Below are 22525 nucleotides of genomic sequence, written 5' to 3' on the forward strand. Positions count from 1 at the left end.
TTAAGCCAACATTTTAATATTTAGACACAGAACAAATCACTCAATTTGTTTAACAACGTAAAATACTAGAAAAATTTATTATTATTATTATTATTATTATTTTCTTACTGAGGAATAGGGTACCATTTTGGCATAGGGTTAATAAATCTTACATAAGCTGAACTTTCAATTTCATAAATTCCAATAAAGTGGTGGTTGATGATGGAGCAAACGATATGGGGTCATTTGCCGGTGCTGATGAGGGCAAATTCCAAAGAATCTATCGAATACATTCTTCAAGTCCTTTGGAGAACTCGAAAGAGTGGTCTTGGCACTTCTGATCGATGCGTCATCCAAGACATGCTTCAACTACACAATGAATCTGATCTCGACCCAGTACTCCCTCTCTTTCTTCTACGTTTATGGATACATAGTAGTAGCAATGATCTAGGTTATGTTTGGACAAACTTCAAATGAAAAATAAAAGGCATCTATCTATAAGCCAATTTAGTTTATATATAAGTTAGCTTTTATATATATATTTTTAATTTTTTAAACTTTTTATTTTAACTTTGTATGATATAATGGTACGTTATTGAAAAAGACAATATTTTTCTCCAGCACAAATGCTTATCTATAAGTTCTTCTATAGAAATCCTTATCACGGTACAAAATATTATTTTAACACTATCTGCAGCTTCTGGTTTGCCTCCGAATGTTAATTAGGAGGTGTGTTTATGAGAATACTTCAAAGGAGGATATTCCAAAGCTGTTTCCGGATGAAGTTCTGCCTGAATTGCAAAAACTGTTGACACTTCTGTTGCAGAAGTTTCAGCGAGAGTGGCAAGAAGATGTGATGAAAGATCAAGTAAGTTGTTTTACTGTATACTTTGTGAAAGTGAGCTCAATTGCACATTAATCTGAGATTAAAAATTTAAACTGTATTGTTTTCAAGAATATTGTGCCTAGATTAAAGGCGATGACATGGAATATGGCAAATCTGGAGAAAGGATCAGCAGACCCTGCAGCGGTTATTGATTTGAAGGTAAATACCACCTATTGAACTTGAGTAGAGGACGGACTTTCCTTCCTTCAATGCTCATTTTGTGCTGCTCTAGACTTTAAACACAAGTGAGAAGTAACAGATGTGCGTATCAATTAAGTCTTCTGGTCTGGCTTTATTATTAAGTAGATATGCATATGTATTGTATGTAAAATAATCAAATATTGTTTTATGTGATTTTATTGTTTTAACTGTTTCCGTTTCAGCTTCAAAATGATGCTCCATTTCAGTCGGGAGTTCAAGATGTAAATTTCCAGTTGGCTACAGATTCTATAGATATGATGCTGAAAACCATGCACTGTATTAGAGACCAGTTTTCTACCATGGTAAACATTAAACTGAAGTTAGAACTTTTATCCAGATTGGATTTTATAATGAGCTCGTTATATGTTGTCAGGATGAGGCACTAAATGGGCATTAGCACCAGTAAACCGAAGGAGTTTCTTAGAACTTGTTTTTACAAGGAATGGTATGTTTGACTAATTTGTTGCATTTTGCTTTTAGATTTACTCAGTATGCTTCTTATTGGAAAAAATTGGCCAAATTTAAAGTGCTGAAGTACTTGTGTTTGAGAACTTAACTTGAGCACGGTCATCATCAGGATACTAGTCAAACTGCATTTTCCTCGCATGGATAAAATGTTATTTCTGCAAATGCAAGAGAATGAGAGGATATCAATTTGCTTATTGGTTAGAATAGGACAGTTGAGCTAATTATGGTTCAGTTAATTGGTCTAGTATCTATCAATGTCTTATCTTACTAGATGGAAAAAACATGAACTTAATAAACAATGCTTCTGAATTTAAAAGGGGAGTTTTATTGAATTCAATAATACACTGTTTTAGATACAAAGTCGGAGCCAAGGCTCTTGCAGAGATGACTTCTCCCCTCATACATCTGACAAAATTGCTTTTTCCTATATAACAGAGTATAACTACAAAGGAACACAACTCTCCCCTCTCACAATAACTTCTTTACAAAGCAATTTCTTTCTGCAATAACTGTTCTAGCAACTTCTTTCCACAAAATAACTGCGCTCCATAGCAGTTTCTGAGACCTTGTATGTCTTTCTTGAGTATACCTTCCAAATGGCTAGTTTATTTAGGACTTGTATCGTTAAACCCTCTGTAAATGCAACCTTTTCCTGAAGGCTGAAGTTGGAAATTGATAGCTGTTCCTACCATGTTGCATCTTCAGCTGGCTTGCCCTTAAATTGAATTAAAAATTGCTTCATTTTCTTTCCTGCATGTATACATCCTCTATTACTCAAAACCTGTTTTGGTTCATCTTGAGCTTCTAGTTCAGCCGAAATTCAGGTTCTGTTGCATAGAAGCCAATAGCTTTTAGCTGGAATTCTTTGGCCAAATGGAATACAGGAAGTTCCCTAGAAGTAGGGGGTAGCTTCGATTTGTAAGACACCTCTCCGTACTATTTCAATATCTGAAAATAACCATAAAAGCATGGTGCAAGCATAGCTGTCTGTGCAGCCCAAGGTTGAAGAAAATTTACTCTCCACTAATTTTGTTCCTTATGCTTCTCATCGGTACAATGTTTCATCTGTTTTTGAGTCTTGTATAAATGATGTTTGACCTGTTTTAGTGCCTAATCTTGTTCCTTTAACTAACAAGCCATTGAATGGAATGTGAGACTTTCTTCCTGTTGGAAGTTTCACATTGACTAGAGATAAGACCAATTTAGAATATGTAAGTGGATGTAAATCTCACCTTATAAGCCGGTTTTGTGGGGTTGAGTTAGGGTTTAAAATCTACTCCTTAACATAGTATTAGAGCCATGAGTTAGAATTTATTCTAGCGAGATTTGTGTTTGTTAGACATAGCATTCTACCTGTTATCGACCACACATTAATATTTAGATATAAGTAGGTGCAAACTTCACCTTAAAAACCGGTTTTGTGGGATTGAGTTAAGTTTAAAGTCTATTTCTTAGCACTTCCATTTGCCTCTTGAAATGAAGTAGCACATGTGGTTACATGAAAATTGGTGTTGTAATAAAATTCCGCCCAAAGTCAGTGGTAAAAACCACTTCTGATTGGCTATCCATTTAATTGTAATAGGGTGAATACATCTTTAAATCTATTCCTCGCAGCTTCAACAACTCTTACCAAAATAAACTTGCAAATAAGCTGTCAGGATCCAATAGATTTTGGATTTCCAGGAAGTTAACCACCTCTTAAGCAAGTAAAGCTGCTATCAATCTTGCTATAAAATGAGTGTTATTTATCAGAAATGGGGTCTATAATGCAGTATTAACTAAAACAATAGATGACCAATTCTTGCTGTGTTAATGGTGTTTGCTTACAATTGAGATAAATTTACGCTTGACCATAAAAATTCTTCTTATTCCTTTTAGTACAGTTTGTAAAGTGATTACTAAAAATTGAAATTTTGAATTCGTTTTCAGCACAAGTTTAAATTTATGTTGCACGGAGTACAGTACTGGTATCTGATACGGGTACCAACACAGCATTCAAAAAAAAAATTGGGGTACAAGTACTTAATATAATTTTTAAAATTATATATATAAAGAAAATAATTGATTATAGATATGATTAAATTTTATAAATGGTAAAAATGTAAATAAACATAATTTACTATTTAACTAAATCAACATGACCAAAACGCATATCTCATAATAAAAAACTATAAAATATAAAGTTTTAACAACAAATATCAAATATGAGTAAATGGATATGTTCTAGTTACTCTCACAAGAAGACAGTGATGATTGTGAAAGAATTTCAATGCATTTTATTGAAGCGTAGAAATTGCAACGCTATACATGAACCACCATTCTTCTAGTTTCAAATGAAGTAACCAATTTTTTTATTGTAAATTTTTTATAGGTATCTGTGCTGTGCTTTTTTGCATAATGAGTTACGCTGAAATCTTTGTTCCCTTTTCTTCTTTCAGAGGTTAAATTGGCTCTATGGTTGAGCTCAACTGAAAACATGAGATTTTGAATACATAATGTTATTGTAATTTAGATTCTCAATTCTCAGAGGCTGAGCCGTGGCGTAATGGTAAGGTTTAATGTCTTGTGAGTGCCTAGACACTGGAAACAGCCTCTCTCCTTTTGGTGATAAGACTGCTACCACCCTCTGTACCATATAGATACCTAAACCACTGCGCCACCCATTTTGCGATTTTGGGTTCACAATTCTCTAAAATTTGTCACTCTTGTATATTTGATAGCCCTAAGAACAATGTAATGCCAGTCAAATATTGTGGTTGAAATTTAGTCTGAAATAGTGAAATACAAAGCTCATGGTGATTTCAATTTGATCTGATACAGGAATTTCTTTTTTCTGGTATAGCAGGAGGACATCGATGACAGACCCAGCAGGGGGAATCAAGATTTGGGCTTCAGCCTCAACTGGCGAAATCATTTACATAGTTTAGTATTTCCTATATAGGAAAGAAATATGGTTAACAGTCACGGTTTTTGGTTAAGATAATTCCAATGCTATTAGTTAAATTTCTAGTTTAATGGATTTAGCAATTCCCTTTTCCTAGTGAGAAACTCCTTTGATTGTGGATGGGACACCCTCGTACATAACTTCCTGCCAGTCATTTTTTTCTCTCGTTTTCCCTTTGCTTTCTCAAGTTGTAAACATGAAGATCTTTGGATTCCCTTTATGGATTACTTTATTGGGCATCAGCAATTTCTGTTTCGATAAACAAAACGATCAACTTGTTCAAAAGAAAGAAGTGTGACCAAAACTCCTGATTATTATGTCATAATTTACACAAAATTTCACATTTCACGGTTTCACCTAACTCAAAATGAGAGCAATAAACTTGCAAAGTTGCTTTTTACAAAGGCCTTGCCTTGCCCTAAGATCTTGTCGTCAGCTATGATGGAAAACAGATCAATTTGTTACTGATGCATTAGAAGTCATTCTTGTCGGATGGATGTCAAACCCTGCTGTTAGGAGGCATCGGGAGAACCCCATCAAAGAAATCACCAAAATAGCCACGGGGCTCATGTACTAGCCTTGAGATGATATCTCTCAGCGTGATCAGTCCTTTAAGATTTCCATCATTGTCAGCAACGTAGACCCTATGAATCTTCTCATGGTCAAGCAGTTGAATCAGTTCTTTGATTGTGCAGTCCGTATTGCATGTAATCAGTTCACCTGACATTGGAAAGGTCCCTACATGCTTCTCTATGTAGCTTCTAACAGCTGTCAGGAAGTCTTTTGCTGTAATAGACCTGTCATAGGGAGAACTTATAAATCAGCATGCCACGGATATAGAACAGCAAAGAAATACGGGGAATAAAGAAGTTCCTAGTTCCTGTCTATCAGAAATGTGATGACAAACCTATAGTCATGGTAGATTTCTGGAGCAGTTAGGAGGAATTGAACATCTTGCAGGCTTATGTTACCAATTGCCCTGGTGCCACCAGCCCTTTTCATCACTGGCAACCCCCCAATTCTCTTTTTCCTCATCAGTTTAAATGCTTGAAGCACTGGTTCATCTTCATAGACCTGAAAACAACGAAACCTGTTACAAAGTTGGTAAATATAAAATCAACCCTTCGACTTTAGCTTTTGTTGAAGTTAAATGAAAAGAACTTCTACAAAATTTAATCACGGATATGTAGATTTTAACTAATGCAGAAAGCTCAATTTATTTTATCTTATTATTTTCTACTCTTATAAAACATGTTTATGAAAAAGTTATCCAAACAAGCCTGGGTGTATTGTGATGGTAGAAGGCATAATGGATTGTAGTTGATATATTGTGACATGTTTTAGTAAGGCTTTGTTAGTATATCATAGAGTAATGTTGTAGCAGACGTAAACAACATGGAGAGTATAAGCTGAAATTCATAATTTTCCACCATGAATCAGAAATTAAACATAAGACAGTTATCCACCTTTATAATATGATTTTGTGTCACCATGGGAAGACCAACTTGAGACAGCTTCTTGGTTCCCCAACTCTCAAACCACTGAAGACCAACACATTCTGCCAACATGTGAATTACAGAAGACTGTGTAATAATGTTTTGAATTCGACCTGTACCTAAGTCCACAACAGGAACACTCTTCATCTTGTACTTGGAAAGCAGCAAAAGCATGGTCAAAAACGAGTTTGATCTCTCCAAAGCGAGAAAGGGGGCCCAGCGGAATGACCCTGAAATGTCATGAACCTGTTTACTAAACAATTAGCAACTTATATAAATGAATTATAACCAATTAAAACAAATCTGTTAGTAGTTTGCATTGATAAGTCCAACACACAACCTTGGTATCCTTATAAAGCTGAGAAGAAGTCAGATCCTCAAAAAAATTTCCTGAAGTTGTCATGGCAGATTCAAGGCCTAAGGTTTCGTGTTCAAAAGCTGAAGTTATTCCATTGACAGCAGCCGAAATAGCAGATCCACTGGATGGACTCCTAGGAGATGTGGGATCAGACTGTCAACAGCATTGATTGTCATATTCAAAGCGTGTGAAAAAATGAATCCACTAAAATCACTTCGATATGAACAAGGAAACACATCATTTTTCAACTAGTTCATGATCCAATTCAACATTTTCATCCAAGAAACTATCAAATAAGTCTCCTACCCAGAACCGAGAAACAAAATTCACATCACCCCACCAGAATATTTAAATAATATTAAACACGATACTTGCACTAGACTCAATTAAACTGTCCTTTTAGCATGTTCTTGCTTCCTCTTCCAAATTTCTCACTTCTGAGCTTTCCTAAATTAGATCCACAAATATGTTATTTACACATCGTTTTTCTTACGGCAACTTTTTTCTGTTGGTGGGGAGAAGCAGAAGGTTAGTAGATAACTAATTAATCAAATTGACATACCAACCTGATGCAGAATCCATACAACAATTCCAGCAAACTCGACTATTCCTATGTATCTGTCGATCCAACTAGCATCTTCAGGTGCATCTACATCCACCACAGGTGCACTGAGAATGTTGTGTTGTGCAAGCAATTTCACTGCTTCTGCTAGAGTGGTATCTGATTTTATCTCAACTTCTGAAGACACAAAATTATGAACCAAAAAGAGTTACATTTTGTGTAGAATTACAATCTTTTCTCTTCCTGTCAGTTGATCCAAAACACTCTGTGTTCATCAGTGCAAAACATTTGCGTAGCTTAGATCAAATACTAGAGATTAATTTTTCATGTGGGTATAATGATTATACTATAATCAAAATCTCTTTTTTAATCCCTAAGAATCAAGGTTTTAAAAATTATAACTGCGAGTAAAGTATAAAAAAAAAACTACAGACAAATACAATTGATGTAGTCACAATTACTTCCAAAAATCTTATCAGGCAAAATCCCAGTCACCCTTTTCCTAAACTTGGTAAAAATTGATAACTGAAGTGATGTGAGTTGAATGAGTACCTTGATTTGAAGGAGGTAGAGGAAAGGCAGAGACAGGGATGCTCTCAAAGCAAGCATTGAGCTTCTCATCAGGACTCAGCTGTGCCTCCTGAACGTCCCATAGATCCTCCACTCTCAACCCCACCTTCGCCTCTGGGCTCCGTGGACTTTCTTCCATTGTCACCATAACTCTCACTCTTTCTCCAACACCAATGCTCAAAAACTAATCTTTACACATCCCCATAAATAGCTCAACAGAAGAAAACATAATCTACTACCACTTCACAAGCTACTTCCCATACACCGAAGATATCCACCGCATGATTTGAAAACTTGGAACACAATTCGTTGACTTAGGAACATGGGAAAACGTGGAGGAACACGATGAGATCACACATTGTGTGATGAAGTCGTTTGTCGTACACGTAATGTCTCATTGTCTTGTCCTACGCTGTATAGCGACTAATCACCAAGCTTATCCAAACTCTCTATTATATTTTCGGCACACGTCCTCATCCAACATACCACTCTTATTGCTAATAACGGTGTGCGGTGCTATCATGCACCATAGGAGCTTTCTCACATTACTTCATTTTTCTAAGAGGTTCATTTTAGTTTTAGCTGTTGTTAATTTTTTTCTTAACTATAATATTATTGATGTACCATATTTTTTATTGTGCTATTTATTATTTTAATTACCTTTTTCCATATATTTTAAAACATTATTTCCAATATTTTATTTTCTCGGTAAAATCAATTTATGCACGCTTTAAAAACGTTTTACAATAAGGCTTTTACAAATTAATTTATATATAAACTAATTTTGACTTATAAAGAAACTAGTTCCATTTCTTTTATCTTTTTGCTTGAAATTGTTATTAGAAAACTTGTCCAAACATTACATACATACATAATATATACATACATAATATAATTAATTTATATATAAACTAATTTTGACTTATAAAGAAGTTTTGTGTAATTTTAATGGACAAAAAAGTTCTTCTATTAGTTTTGTTAAGCAAATGATTGATTTATTTTATCCGAACAACAATTATTGATCTCATTTATGAGTGACCATTTATATATATACTTTCTTTACACTAAAGAGAGGATAATGAGTAGGATATTCATTGTTGCGCAAGCGGCTGATAGGAGAAAAGGGAAAATGATTGGGACATTCACTATTCATTAAGCTGACTCGATAATATGTTATAATTCTTCTCTTCCCCCTTCACTCCTACAATTGACTGATATTATTGTTGTTCTTATCCAACTCCCCAAATATCTTATTTCCAAGTAAAAGAGAAGGATAAAATAAGAGGAACTACTAGTAGTTTAGGTTCTATGTGGAAAGGAAAGTTGTTTTCCTTTTTTACGACGCATCTTACTTAAAAATTTCTTTGCAAAAAGAGTTAAGTAAATTAAAAGTGGAACTTTTATGTCTTAGAAGCACGTGACATGTTAATCAGAGAAGTAATATATAAATAAATTTATAATGAAAGATAAGATAGTAATTGGGTTGAAAGTATTTTCGAATAATGAGAGATATCTTATGAGTTTAGAAAAATAATAAAGTTTATATCTATATAAATAACAAATTACTAACGGAAAAACAAAAATTCTTCTTTAAGAAGTACATATATATCTTTGTCCTATATATCTTTGTCCTTTAAGATAGAAAGATATTATAATAGAGAATACATGAAGTGAAATCTTAGATCACCATCATTAGGTAATTAAATTTCTAAAACACTGAAGAAACATATCTCATAGAGAGAAATGACATGAGTCATTCATCTCATTGGATCTCTAGAACACCTAATGGTGATCTTTTATACAAAAGATAGTCTTCCTATAATATATGTGAGAATCACGTAATTTTGAGATCCTAACTTAGTTTTTTTTCTTCTTTTTTTTATTTTTTTTACATCATGGACTTATTGAAAACCATTAAGTTTGTATACTATGTTTTTACATGTGGTTTAAGAGATTTTATGAAATTATGTGATTCTCATTTTGTCTTTTTTTTTTCAATTTTATAAACTTTATGAAATTTAGAATTTTTTAATAGGTTAAATAGGTTTTTAATTTCTTAATTTTTATATAAAATTAAATTTTATATATATTTCAAACTTTAAACAATTTCCGTCTTCAAACTTTATTAATGAATGAATTTAGTCATCACACATTAAAGATTTACTAATGTATTAAACAACTTTGTGCTCACATATTGACATGTATATATTCATGTCAATACGTATTGACATATGGCATTATCCTTTCTTACATCAACAAATCTTTAATGTTGTTTGATTATGATAACTAAATTCAATTTTTAATAAAGTTTTGAAATGAAAATGAATGAAAGTTTGTGATAGAAAAAAAAATATATTTGATCTTTCAAATTTTAGAGAGAAAATATGTTTCATAATTAATTTAAATGAGGTTAACTTTACTAGCAATAATATATATAAAAAATAACATATGTTTTTTTTCAAAATAATTATTAAAAAATTTTCTCACTTAATTTAAGATTAAATATATTAAATAATAGTTAAAATTCAAATAAAATAATAAATAATATACATATGTGTATATGCGTTATAAGCGTTAGTATTATTGCTAGAAGAAAAATTAGCAGAAATTACAAATCACTACAAAATTTACTCTTATTTTATAATATTTCATTATATTTTGACAATTAAAAATCGTCGCCAAATTTATCATATTTTATTATTATTTAACACTTATTCAAGGTTTTAAAATCGTCAAAAAAAATATTTAAAATTTTGAAATCCAAAAAATGTTTATTAATTATTTTTTGTTAATTTTATAACCAAAATTTTAATTGTCTATTTTGTTTAAAATTATTTTAGATTATTATAATAATGATATTATTCATAATATAATTTGAAAAAGTATTTTACTAAATGCATTATAAATCACCACAAATTACTTATCTATAAAATATCTCTAACAAATAATATCAAATTAGTCTCCTGAGTTTAGAAATGTTACAAAATATATTTCAAATTAATCTATTAAATTCAAAAGTATTACTAGGCATCACCATAAATTGTGTAAGTGTGAATTTAGAAAAAAAAAAGCTTACAAATTATTATAGTGCAAACTTTGAAATCATAGTTTTTCATTAGAAGCTACTCGTTTTTTAGGGCAAAGGAGTTACAACATAAGAACTTATAGTAAAATTTTCTTACTTATTGTGACATTACTCTTACTTACCTTTTCTTCTTTTCATTCTTAAAAAAATACAAAATTTTACACTTTTATAACTATTTTACCCTTATATTCTGTGTCAAATGAATGTAAAAATATGTCATAATACAATTTTTCTGTACAAAAACAAAAAAAAAGTGAAAGAAAAGTTCTCACAATTTTGAGCTTGGTGACCCTTCACTATTTGAATCCCCTCTCTCTAAGCATCTTGCACTTGAGATGCAAACTACAAGTTCCACAAAACATCCTTTATAGAGAACCTATCTTTCTGGTTCTTTAACCAAACACCTCACACATATCTCCATCATTGTCTACAATGGTTGATACCTTGCAAATTATTGTAACCACACTCCTACTATCTTCATCAGCTCCTAAGCTTGCCTGCAACTGCCTCATGTTGCAATTAAAAGAAGCAGAGTCATAGAATTGTAGATAAATTCTATTGAATGTTTAATACTATCATGCAAGTTAACAAGTTAGGACACATTAGATAATTTCGGACTACGTCTGTTTTAAAATTTTCAATTTATGAGAAAGAATTGTGACATTTAACTGCATGCAAGTGGAAGTTAATAATTGGGACTCTAATGATTTCTACATCATTTGCGCATTTATTCTCACACCTTTGAGCATGCCAACATGGATCATTCTTAGATTTCATGTTTTATCTGTTTATCGCTCAACAGTGTTAGTTTATGTGTTTCTCCTTTTTCAGTTTTTCCTTTCCTATATAATGATCTTACATGATCATTGCAATGTACATTTTATACTATCACATAAATAAAGTCTTGCTTCCCTTAAGTTTTCTTTCACGTCTTCTTGCTCTCTGTTTTCATATTTGTCTCATTTCTTCTCTTTCACGTTTCAGCACGAACAATCGCGTTGTTTGTGGCTGAATATCATGGAAGAGAATGGAGCTTAGCATGCTATCAAAGCTCTTTAGTTGAAGAACTCTGCTTAGTTGAAGAACTCTGTTGCACCTAGTTAACTCTAATCCTTTATCTTGATTCTAATCTTTCTTCTTGCTTTCTTATTTTTCCTTCTTCCATTTTCCATTATGGAAAAAGAAGAGAAACCAAAAAAGTTTCTTAATCAAGTGACAACTATCTCTATTTGCATCATGGAGAAATTCCAACGATTGCCCTTGTTTTCCCCATTTTAGATTATGGAAATTATCATTCTTAGAGCAGGGATATGCTTGTTGCGTTGTGCAAAGAACAAATTGCAGTTCGTAAATGACTCAACAACTGAACTTGAAAGAAGTGATCCCATACATGATGCTTTGGCCACATGCAACAATATGGTTGTGTCGTGGCTTGTACATTCCGTATCTCCGTAGATCATATAGAGTATATTGTGGATTGGAGAATGCAAAGGAAATATGAAATTATTCAAGTAGACTTACTTTATGTGTCAGATCTTCAATCGGATGTCGCACAGTTGAAATAAGGAGATAATACTATGGGTGAATATTTTATAAAGTTAAGAATATTTTGGGATTAGCTCTAGAACTTTCGGCTAGATCTCGTCTGCAATTGTAAGGGAACTTGCAAGGTATCAAAAGTCATTGCTCAGTGAAAGATCGAAGAACGTGCAATGCAATTCTTAAGTTTTTTTTTATGTAAATGGGCAAAAATCATAACAATTTTATGGAAGTAGGCAAAAATTTTAAAAATTACGCATTTAGGAAAGTCATGGGGGACCCAGACGACCTCAAATGAAGAAGTCGTGCCCCTTGCACGACTTTACCTTGACACAGTGGTAAGAGGTGAAGTTGTGCACCCCAAAAACGATTTTAGGGCTTGGTAATCGCTTACTAGACCTTGTAATCGATTACTGCGTGGTTAAGTTGTGTAGGGGGACACAACTTCACCTTATATAGGCAAAATATCTCTGGTAATCGATTAGAGCAGGGTTGTAATCGATTACTAGCAGTGTAAATGGGCAAAAACTCTCTGGTAGTCGATTAGAACAAGGTTGTAATCAATTACCAGAGTAAAGCAATATAGAACAACATGCTAGAATACAAAAGTGTTGACGATGTGAAATTTTATATCTATAGTGATTGTGAGAATTGGGTTAAGAGCACAAATATTGTAATATCCTTCACAAAGTGAAGTAGTACACTATCAGTTGCATTTTACTCTCTTTCTTTGAGAGTCTTTCTTCTAATTTTCATTTATGAGTTTTTAATCTCATGGGGAGTTTTTAATCTCAGGATTGAAGAGTGTAGAGTTGGAGAAATGTACTCACTGCATGACTGGTAAGCAAACCATAGTATCCTTCAAGAAGCATCCTCCCTCCAGGAAGTTAGAGTTGCTTGAATTGGTGCATTTTGATGTTTGTGGCCCATTGAAGGTAAAGTCTTTCAGTGGTGCACTTTACTTTGTTACTTTTACTGATGATTGTTCTAGGAAGCTTTAGGTCTATGCACTATAGAGAAAGGACCAAGTGTTGGACAAGTTTAAAGAATTCTATGCTTTGATTGAGAGGTAGTAAGGCAAGAAGCTGAAGCGCATTCGTATTAAAAATAATGGTTAATATTGTGGACCATTTGATGTTTATTGTACACAATATGGTGTTACACATGAGAAGACTCCTCCCAAAACTCCTCAACTGAATGGTTTAGCAGAGAGGATGAACAGGACATTGATTGAAAGAGTTAAGTGTATACTTTCTGAAGCAAAAATTTGCCTAAGCGTTTCTGGGGTGAGGCATTGCTTACAGCAGTGCATGTTATTAATCTAAGTGTTGCAGTTGCTTTAAACTCTGAGGTGCCAGACAAGATTTGATTTTACAAGAATGTTACTTATGATCATTTGTGTATCTTCGGTTGTAAAACATTTGTTTATGTTCCAAAGGATTAAAGATCCAAGTTGGATGTGAAGACAAGGCAATGCATCTTTATTGGTTTTGGTCAGGATGTATTTGGCTACAGGTTATATGACCTCGTTGAAAAGAAAGTTATTAGAAGTCGTGATGTTCAATTCATGGAAGATCAAATCATTGAAGATATTGATAAGATGGAGAAGTTTACACCTAAGGAAGATGGTAATGTGGCTGATGTTGATCCAATTCGGTTGTCTATTAATGATTTGGATATTGATGTTCATGATGACGGGCAACATGGTGATACTGATAATCAGTAGGTTGGAGATGACTTGAATGTTCCTATTGATAATGTTCATGAAGAGGAACATGATGTGTCATAAGACGAGAGTCTTGGTGATGTACCTGAGCTACCTCAAGCTCGACCCAGAAGATCTGACAGGCCAAAACAACCTTCTAAGAAGTACTCTACCAATGAGTATGTGATATTGACTAATGAGGGAGAACCTGAATGTTATGACGAGAACATTAAGAGTGAAGAAAAGAAAAAATGGTTGGATGCAATGTAGGATGAGATAAAATATTTGCATGATAATCACACTTATGACTTGGTGAAGTTGCCTAAGGGTAAGAGAGCCTTAGAGAACAGGTGGATTTTCAGGGTGAAGCAAGAGAGCAATTCTACATCTACCAGATATAAAGCCATGTTAGTGGTGAAAGGCTTCAGAAAAAGAAAGGGTATTGACTTCAATGAGATTTTCTCACCTGTGGTGAGGATGACATCCATCAAAACTGTGCTAAGTTTAGCTGCAAGTCTAGATTTGGAGGTTGAGTAGATGGATGTGAAGACAACTTTCCTTCATGGTGATTTGGAGGAAGAGATTTACATGAAGCATCCTGTTGATTTTCTTGTTGAAGGCAAAGAAGACTATGTGTGTAGGCTACGAAAAAGCATGTATAGTTTGAAGCAAGCTCCAAGGAAATGGTACAAGAAGTTTGAGTTTGTTATGTGTGAGCATGGCTATAAGAAGACTACTTCTGACCATTTTGTTTTTGTCAGGAAATTCTCTGAGAATGATTTCATTATCCTGTTGTTGTATGTTGATGACATGCTTCTTGTTGGAAGAGATGTATCCAAAATTGACAAGTTGAAGAAGCAAATGGGCGAGTCATTTGCCATGAAAGACATGGGAGCTGCTAAGAAGACTCTTGGTATAAGTATCACTCGTGATAGAAAAGAAAATAAACTTTGGCTATCACAAGAGCACTGCATTCAGAAAGTGTTGCAAAGATTTCAAATGGAAAATGCTAAAGTTGTAAGTACTCCTCTTGCTACTCGTTTTAAGTTGAGTGTTAAACAAAGTCCTTCAAATGAAGCTGAGAAGATAGATATGAGCAAAGTTCCTTATGCTTCTGCGGTGGATAGTTTAATGTATGTAATGGTATGTACAAGGGCTGATATTGCACATGTTGTTGGTATAGTCAGTAGATTTCTGTCAAATCCAGGCAGAGAGCATTGAAATGTTGTAAAATGGATTTTGAAGTAACTTCGTGGTACTAGTGGTTTGAGGCTTTGTTTTGGATGTGATAAGCCTACTTTAGTGGGTTACTCAGATTCAAGGTATGGGTGGAGACATTGATTCCAGAAAGTTCACTTCAGACTATTTGATTCAGTTTGCACGGGAAGCCTTGGCTTGTCAATCAAAGTTGCAAAAGTGTGTAGCGTTGTCTACTACTGAGGCAGAATTCATTACACTTACTGAAGCGTGTAAGGAGTTGTTATGGGTGAAGAAATTCTTGCAGGAGCTTGGTTTTGTGCAAGGTAAATACTTGTTGTATTGTGACAGTCAAAGTGTTATTCATCTTGGTAAGAATCCAACCTTTTATTCTAAATCCAAACATATTGATGTGAGGTATCATTGGATACGTGATATTTTGGATGCTACGTTGTTGAAATTAGCTAAAGTTCATACAAATGATAATGGTGTTGATATGATGACCAAGGCGTTGCCAAGAGAAAAGTTTGAAGTTTGTTCTGAGATCGCCAGTTTGGCAGATATCTCCACATATTCGTGAGGGGGAGATTTGTTGGGTTATTGGCTCCCTTCCTATGTGGAGAATATGCCCAAATAATGTGGACCATTATGTCTCACTAGGTTAAGTGGAGATGTGTCAAATTAGTAGGGCACATTAGAGTCATTTGAAGAGAGGAAAAAACCAAGTGAGAGAAAAAGGAAGAAAGAAAGTCTTTCCCGCATAACCCTAAACCTGCACTGGTGTTTTCGTCGTTGTGAAGTCATTCACCATTGGATCAGACTGATTTATGAACAGTGGGTTCTAGACGTATGGTTCTTCATTCTGACCGTTTAGATTGTCAATAGGAGGTGTAGTTTGGGAGGAATTTCATCTTCTTTGTTCTTATTTGTAAGCATTTGTGCTTATTTAAATTGGCTGATTGAAAACACCATTTGGTGTTGTTATTGGAGACTCTTTTGTACCATATTATTGATCATGGTAGATTTTTCTTTGGTTTGGACGACTCGTGGATTTTACCTTTGTATTAAGGGGTTTTCCACATTAAAAAGTGTTGGTATCTCTTTGTGCTTTGGATTCTGTTTTTGTTCTATTTGTTTAGTGCTCCTCGCAAATTCTCGCAAAAAAGATGATTGATTTTCCGCTCCGTTATTACTCTTTACTAAGTTGTTATATTTTAAAGGCTCTTTCCCATAAGCTAGTTATGTATATTTCTTACCAATGCCACAATTATTGATAGATCTATGAGCACAACAAAGTTCATCACTTGAGTCGACATTCTCATCTACAACCAATTATAATGACCCACATGATGAACTTTACTTACATTCCTTTGTAGTTGAATAATTCATGACGTCTGCATCACAACCTACTATGGATGACAGAAGACACTTTGTATCTAATTCAGTTGATTTTCTTTTCTCTTACTTGTTCACAAAGGATTTTACAACATCACTGTTTGCCAACGATTACATGTAACATATGAATCCAACACACTTCGATAATTAAACTCAGTTCTTTGATCCAAAATGACTCCATAACTACCACACTATGATTTCAGTGTCAAAACACAACCTTAATTACCACGACCCAACCCACCATGTAACAGATGTTGTCATAATTGCAAAATTAGTCACCACTACAAAATCTAAGATCTTGTAATCGTATTATAATTGGTGGGTACAAAAGTTCCAACGATGAAGTTCAAATTTCATTCCAATTTTTCAATTTTTAAACCTTCTTAACTATAAATTTTATAATTGAACTTTACACTTTAATTCATTTTATATTTCCTATTACATTTTTTAAATAATTTTAAAATAATTATATCATCTTATGAAATATTAAACTATTCTTCTATATTTAATTCTATTTATGTATAAACCATTGTAAAAATAATAACAACACATTTAATTCTCAATTATATTACAAAATCAAAATATTATAATCCTTAAATTATTTTTTATTGTATTCCTTCTCTCAAACTAGTTAAACTTTAATTTCAACATCTATAATTAATTATTGTAAAAAAAATTCATTTAATAAATTTTATATTTATATTAAGAGTTTAATATGCTTTTCATCCTCAAACTATTTTAAAAAATTATGTTTGATCCTTAAATTAAACTATATATTTTGAAAAATCCTCTCCAACAAACATGTAAAAGTTATATTATTTTTCAATGTGAAAATTTGCTTATCTTACAAGAAACACTTCACGTCTCTTTATATAATTTTTGTAAAATCTAAAGATGAAATAAATATATAATTTAATTTAAGGATAAAAATACAATTTTCAAAAATAGTTTACAGTTAAAAGATATATATAACGATTATATAAATATAAAACAATTATTTTCTATTGCATTTTTTAAAATTATTTTAAAATTTTATTTCATCAATAATAATAAGGCAGTTGTTCCCTCCACCACCACCAAATGCTCCGTGCACCACCCCATACCAATTTTGCCCTTTTCTAAAACGGATGTCAACATCCATTTTACCTTCAATGGATGTTGACATCTGTCCGTTCACATATTTTATATTTGAGAGTTATTTTCTGCACCACCACATATTTCTTCCTAGACTACCCATTCCACAATTATCGTTCGATAAAAATGAGACTACCATAGTTAAAACGAAAAAAAAAATACGTTGACAGATATCGATATCCGTTACGGCCAAACGGACATGGGATATCTGAATATCCATATCCGTTGAAGGCCAAACCAATTTTGACATCCGTTTTGGCCTTTAACGGTTCTCACTGCTAGCAACTTCCATCTGCTCAGCTTGGAGTTCTTTAGAGTACAGTTTCTCTCTTAATAAGCTCCAACAAACATTCTACTTTAAGTTCAGTTCTTAAAGAATCCTATACAAGTATCAACATGATCAACATGAATTTTCAATTAACAAATTATGTAAAACAGATTTAAAATAAATCAACATGCAGACAATAGAACAGAGGTTTCACAATTTAATTCCATTAAGTATAACTTTATGAAGAAATTTACCTCAGATAATTGATCATTTATCGTAGCTAGTTTACCAACAATAAAGAAAAGACATTGTCTGCAAACTCCTTACTAAACCCTCAGTGCCGCTTTTGAGCCCCTGAATTTTAGTTTCAGATTCAACAATAAATTGCCCATCTAAACCATTTCCAATCACTTCTTGATCCAACTGGACATTTTGGCGAAGATGGTTTCCTTTACCTTTAACGAATTCCAGTAAATTTGAACATAGGTATGTGCTTTCATTTAGCATTGTTAGACCTTGATTTTGAAGGCAGTAGGTACGAAAATGGAAAGGAGGAGGGACGAGTGGTGGGTGTGAGGGTGGGTGACGGGAAAGATAAGAAGAAGAGAGAGGGGGTGGGTGTGTGGTGTACACACTAAGGATATAAAATTAGAGTTTTTAATTAAAAGTATAAAAAGTTAATGGTAAAAGTAAAAAAAATTAACTTAAGGATATTTTTGGAAAAAAAATAAATTGAGGAGGTGCCCGAAGAAGGCTGTGGTGGTGGAGGGAGCAACTTCCTAATAATAATAATAGTTAGAGCTGTCAATTTTTTTCAAAGCCCGAGGCTAACCCAATTTATATTTAGCTCTGTTTTTGTTGAACCACATCTTGTGGCTTTTTTAAAGCTCCTGATCTCCAAAGCCCCCATCAGATGGGTTGTAAGCGAAGTAGGGCCGGGTTAGTCCCCTAGCCCCAATTTCTTCTGAACAACCACTTCACTGAGCACTTAACGGTCTCTCCCTCACTCTCGCCACCCCTCCCTCCACCTTCTCCCACCGTCTCACCCCGTCATGCTGGACCACGGAGGAAACCTCTGCCCTCATCGACGCCTACCGCGACAAGTGGTACTCCCTCGGCCGCACAAACCTCAAAGCCACCCACTGGCAAGAGGTCGCCGATGTCGTCACTGCCCAGTGCCCCAACGCTTCCACCACTGCCAAAACCGTCATCCAGTGCCGCCATAAAATGGAAAAACTCCACAAACGGTACCGCACCGAAATCCAATGCCTCCGCTCCCTCCCTCTCCATCGCCTCATCAACAACTCCACCACCGCTTCACCCTCCTCCTAGGTTCACTTCAAATTCATGGATTCCATGGAAAAAGGCCCGAACAAACCCCACACCGACACCACCGCCGCCACCAACCCCAACACCCTCACCAACAACCTCAATTTCCCCGACGACGACCTTGTTGAGAGGTTCACTGCTGTTGGGGCTCGCATGCCTAAAGGAGTTCTTCTTGTTGGTCCTCCAGGAACTGGGAAGACCCTGTTGGTCAAGGCTATTGGTGGTGAAGCTGGTGTTCCATTTTTTTCAATATCTGGTTCTGAGTTTGTTGAGATGTTTGTTAATGTTGGTGCTTCTCGAGTTCGTGATTTGTTCATGAAGGCCAAAGAGAACGCCCCTTGCATTGTCTTTGTTGATGAAATTGATGATGTTGGAAGACAAAGAGGAACTGGAATTGGTGGAGGGAATGATGAAAGAGAGCAAACCCTCAACCAACTTTTGACAGAAATGGATGGTTTTGAGGGTAATACTGGTATCATTGTCATTGCAGCAACTAACAGGGCAGACATTCTTGACTCTGCCTTATTGAGACCAGGACGGTTTGATAGACAGGTATGATTATATTATGAAATGCCTAATGCTTTTTGTTAATGAGTAAATTACTGAACATCAATGCTTCTGCAGGTTATTGTTGATGTTCCAGATATAAGGGGAAGGACCGAAATTCTAAAGGTTCATGGTAGCAATAAAAAGTTCGATGATGATGTTTCTCTTGATGTGATTGCCATGAGAACGCCTGGTTTTAGTGGAGCTGATCTTGCAAATCTCTTGAATGAGGCTGCCATTTTACCTGGTTTGGCAAAACAGGTACTTGCCAATCATATGCTCTTGAAATAATGAATGGTGATGTTTCTGAAGAATGAACCTTTTATCTTTCTTCTATAGAAGTCTTCTTATTTTCTTATATTCAGCAAAAATACTCCAGTTTAAAAGGAAGATTAAATAAGCATGTTAAAATAGCATACAGCTTTAGCTTAGTCTTATATTTCTATTTTTATTCAAAAGCAAGTCATAGTGTTCTACATTACTTTACAGGCAAATTATTATATATTTTTGTCATATAATAGTTAAATATATAGGTGTTTGGTTATTTGTGTTACATTTGCTGCATCTTCTAATGTATGTGTAGCTGTTTCTCGAATTGTTCATAATAATAATGTTATCCTGTATTTTGTCTGTTACTGGTGTGAAGTATAATAATGTTGGTTTAGTTTATTTTTGTTTGCAGGTTATTCTTCAAGTATTTATTAGATAATGACATCAGGGCCCTTTCTGTTGTTGTACCGATAAGTCCTGAAGGTCTATATATTTTGTTATTTATTCTTCAAGTATTTATTAGATTGTTTGGATGACAGGTGAAAAGTCCAAAAATGGGGTATTTGTTCCAAAGAAGGGAAGTAGGTAAATAAATGCTTTTGATTGACCAAGTTTCTATGCTCTTTAATTAGGCATCAAAAACTAGGGAAAATACATGTTATTAAGGTATAGCTTTATTTAGGTTGTACTTATAGCCATAACGAATTGAATATTGTAATTTTGTTTTTATGATGCATGTTTTTGTGACATTTAATGATTTGATCACATGATTAACATTTGCGGGTGTTGTGGGGGGTTGTATAATTCTGGTATTTCAGGATGAGTTACAGTATTTCTAACTCACCTAATTTTGGCTTGTTCTGTTTCCAACTCACCTAATTTTGGCTTGTTCTGTTTGCATAGCAGAAGAACTTGTCTGGATAAATAACTCAAGATCCTTGATTCTTATTCTAACAAAAGCTACTTCTCAATCTAATAATATAAAAATTAGAAGTTGTCTGTGCAAACTGAGAAGTATATAATATAATTATTTTGTGTTTATAGAGACATTTTTAATTGCCCAATTAAATTCTGTGTAATTTTGGTGAATGTATTTTTAATTGTTTAAGGCAACTTGCCTAAGAATATCCCAGTCAAGTTATAATAAGTTAGTATTCTTTCATTGCATCCCTTCATGGACATCTGATGAAAATTGGAAATAATATTATAGTATTGTTATATGATCAATAAGAAAAATTGAAATCACCAATGAAATTTATTCAGTCCAAGGAGTTGAATATGATCGCCAGGTAGACTCTTTACTAAGTCGAAAAGTGTAAATCTGTGTACTTGTGCTTTCAGATTATGATCAATTGTGACTCATACATTATCTTAACATGGTATAGGAAATAGTTTCTAGAGCTTATTTCAAATTAACCAACGTTCAGGAGCAGAAATCATGTAAAAACTTGAGGATTATGGTTGTCTTAGCTTTCAAATGAAACACTATATATTCTATACAAAAAGTATAATAGAGCTTTTAAAAAAAATCTTCTTACTGTGGTATTTATTGGCACAACCTTCATTTATGTTGTCTATACGTATAATGAATATGTTTAACAGGAGTTGTGAAAGCTTGTACGTAGAGTGCTCATTACTCAAGAGACGAAGGCTGATATAATTGAAATGTCTTGTTATATCAGTTTTTGGTGCAGTTTTTAGCTAGTCCAGATTGCTTTAATTGAACTAATCATAAAAACAAGCAGGAGTATCACTTGGTGCAGCCAATGAATGAATGTGCTGGTTGTTGTCTTAAAGTCTGAAAAAGCTGGATCTGTGAGCAAAGCATGGCTCGTGAGTGTGACTGGAGAATGGTTGGAGTTGACTGGAGAATGGTTGGAGTTGTATGGGTGAAGAATGGCTGGAGTTGTATCCAGTGAAGAACTTAAAGAAACAAAATATGCATGAGGATATGACTTGCAATGGCCTGGACAGAAGATTGAAGTTGAACTGTTGTTCATACGTGAGGGAGGAGAGTTCACTTTACATTTTCTCTGAAGTTGGAAGTGGGACAGTATGTTTTTACGTTAATACTGTTATTTTTGGTTTAACATTGCAAATTTCCATTTCTCCACTGTAATTTTTGTTTCTACTTTTATTATTATATTTTTCTCATGCTAAAAAGGAAAGCCCATGGGCTAGCTCTGACCCATAGGGTTTTAGGGCTATTTGGCCCTATGGGCTTTTTTAATGAGAATTTTTTTTGGTCCTGTGGGCTTTTTTGGCCCCAACCCATGTGGGCTAGGGCCAAATCTTATAAAATAGGTTGCTTTGACAGCTCTAATAATAGTGTTAAATATTTTTTTAGTGAGTTAGTTTTCATGTGGAAATGGATTTTGGCTTTGTCTCTAAGTTTTGAATTCTTAAACGTAGTTATAACATCAGCACATTTTTAATTTCATTTTATAAGACTACATTTGACAAGATCCTAGTGATGGTTTGATTACTCCTTTTGTTTGGAAAGGGTCTCCTTGTCAAGACGGGGCGATCCACCTGCAAAAGATTCTTTGACGTTCAAGTTAGTAAGAGAGTTATCATCTTTGTATAAATTATG

General features: G+C 34.0%; 3 protein-coding genes across 22 annotated transcripts; 2 read left to right on the top strand and 1 right to left on the bottom strand.

The window, feature by feature from the left end:
• Window positions 1-140: 140 nt before the first annotated feature.
• LOC108331587 (uncharacterized) lies at window positions 141-4717 on the top strand. Of its 5 annotated transcripts, none has more exons than XR_001832402.2 (7): window positions 141-375; window positions 677-847; window positions 935-1024; window positions 1249-1368; window positions 1440-1511; window positions 3973-4082; window positions 4377-4717. XR_001832402.2 is itself a non-coding variant. In XM_052875993.1 (6 exons), the coding sequence occupies exons 1-5, from the start codon at window positions 199-201 to the stop codon at window positions 1461-1463; spliced, it is 582 nt and encodes a 193-aa protein (XP_052731953.1). In that variant the 5' UTR covers window positions 141-198; the 3' UTR covers window positions 1464-1511; window positions 4355-4717. The 5 variants fall into 5 exon arrangements, 3 of the variants coding, with proteins under 3 accessions (XP_052731953.1, XP_017421867.1, XP_017421866.1); XR_001832401.2 differs by having other exon boundaries at window positions 4380-4717; XM_052875993.1 differs by lacking the exon at window positions 3973-4082 and having other exon boundaries at window positions 4355-4717.
• Window positions 4718-4773: 56 nt separating this feature from the next.
• Window positions 4774-7792, bottom strand: LOC108331586 (SNF1-related protein kinase regulatory subunit gamma-1). The gene is made up of 6 exons (XM_017566375.2): window positions 7447-7792; window positions 6899-7071; window positions 6315-6485; window positions 5945-6220; window positions 5386-5552; window positions 4774-5275 (listed from the first exon to the last, which is right to left on the bottom strand). The coding sequence occupies exons 1-6, from the start codon at window positions 7610-7612 to the stop codon at window positions 4978-4980; spliced, it is 1251 nt and encodes a 416-aa protein (XP_017421864.1). The 5' UTR covers window positions 7613-7792; the 3' UTR covers window positions 4774-4977.
• A 10870-nt stretch (window positions 7793-18662) lies between these two features.
• On the top strand, window positions 18663-22282 carry LOC108330261 (ATP-dependent zinc metalloprotease FTSH 2, chloroplastic). Of its 16 annotated transcripts, none has more exons than XM_052876281.1 (5): window positions 18663-19668; window positions 19741-19923; window positions 20328-20415; window positions 21535-21606; window positions 21653-22282. In XM_052876281.1, the coding sequence occupies exons 1-4, from the start codon at window positions 19135-19137 to the stop codon at window positions 21555-21557; spliced, it is 828 nt and encodes a 275-aa protein (XP_052732241.1). In that variant the 5' UTR covers window positions 18663-19134; the 3' UTR covers window positions 21558-21606; window positions 21653-22282. The 16 variants fall into 16 exon arrangements, 15 of the variants coding, with proteins under 15 accessions (XP_052732241.1, XP_052732248.1, XP_052732249.1 ...); XM_052876288.1 differs by adding an exon at window positions 20472-20517 and having other exon boundaries at window positions 20328-20344; window positions 21535-22282; XM_052876289.1 differs by lacking the exon at window positions 21535-21606 and adding an exon at window positions 20472-20517 and having other exon boundaries at window positions 20328-20344; window positions 21678-22282.
• The last annotated feature ends 243 nt before the right edge of the window (window positions 22283-22525 follow it).

Source organism: Vigna angularis, chromosome 4, assembly GCF_016808095.1.
Source record: "Vigna angularis cultivar LongXiaoDou No.4 chromosome 4, ASM1680809v1, whole genome shotgun sequence".
NCBI lineage: Eukaryota > Viridiplantae > Streptophyta > Magnoliopsida > Fabales > Fabaceae > Vigna > Vigna angularis.

Coding starts and splice junctions, on each gene's coding strand:
- LOC108330261 (XM_052876276.1), top strand. CDS start 19,135: ATGGATTCCATGGAAAAAGGCCCGAACAAACCCCACACCGACACCACC. Junction 19,669..19,740: donor CAGGACGGTTTGATAGACAG/GTATGATTATAT, acceptor ATGCTTCTGCAG/GTTATTGTTGATGTTCCAGA. Junction 19,924..20,327: donor TACCTGGTTTGGCAAAACAG/GTACTTGCCAAT, acceptor ATGTTGGTTTAG/TTTATTTTTGTTTGCAGGTT.
- LOC108331586 (XM_017566375.2), bottom strand. CDS start 7,612: ATGGTGACAATGGAAGAAAGTCCACGGAGCCCAGAGGCGAAGGTGGGG. Junction 6,486..6,898: donor TTGTATGGATTCTGCATCAG/GTTGGTATGTCA, acceptor TGCTGTTGACAG/TCTGATCCCACATCTCCTAG. Junction 5,553..5,944: donor CACAAAATCATATTATAAAG/GTGGATAACTGT, acceptor CGTTGTTTTCAG/GTCTATGAAGATGAACCAGT.
- LOC108331587 (XM_052875993.1), top strand. CDS start 199: ATGATGGAGCAAACGATATGGGGTCATTTGCCGGTGCTGATGAGGGCA. Junction 1,025..1,248: donor CAGCGGTTATTGATTTGAAG/GTAAATACCACC, acceptor TTTCCGTTTCAG/CTTCAAAATGATGCTCCATT. Junction 1,369..1,439: donor GAGACCAGTTTTCTACCATG/GTAAACATTAAA, acceptor ATATGTTGTCAG/GATGAGGCACTAAATGGGCA.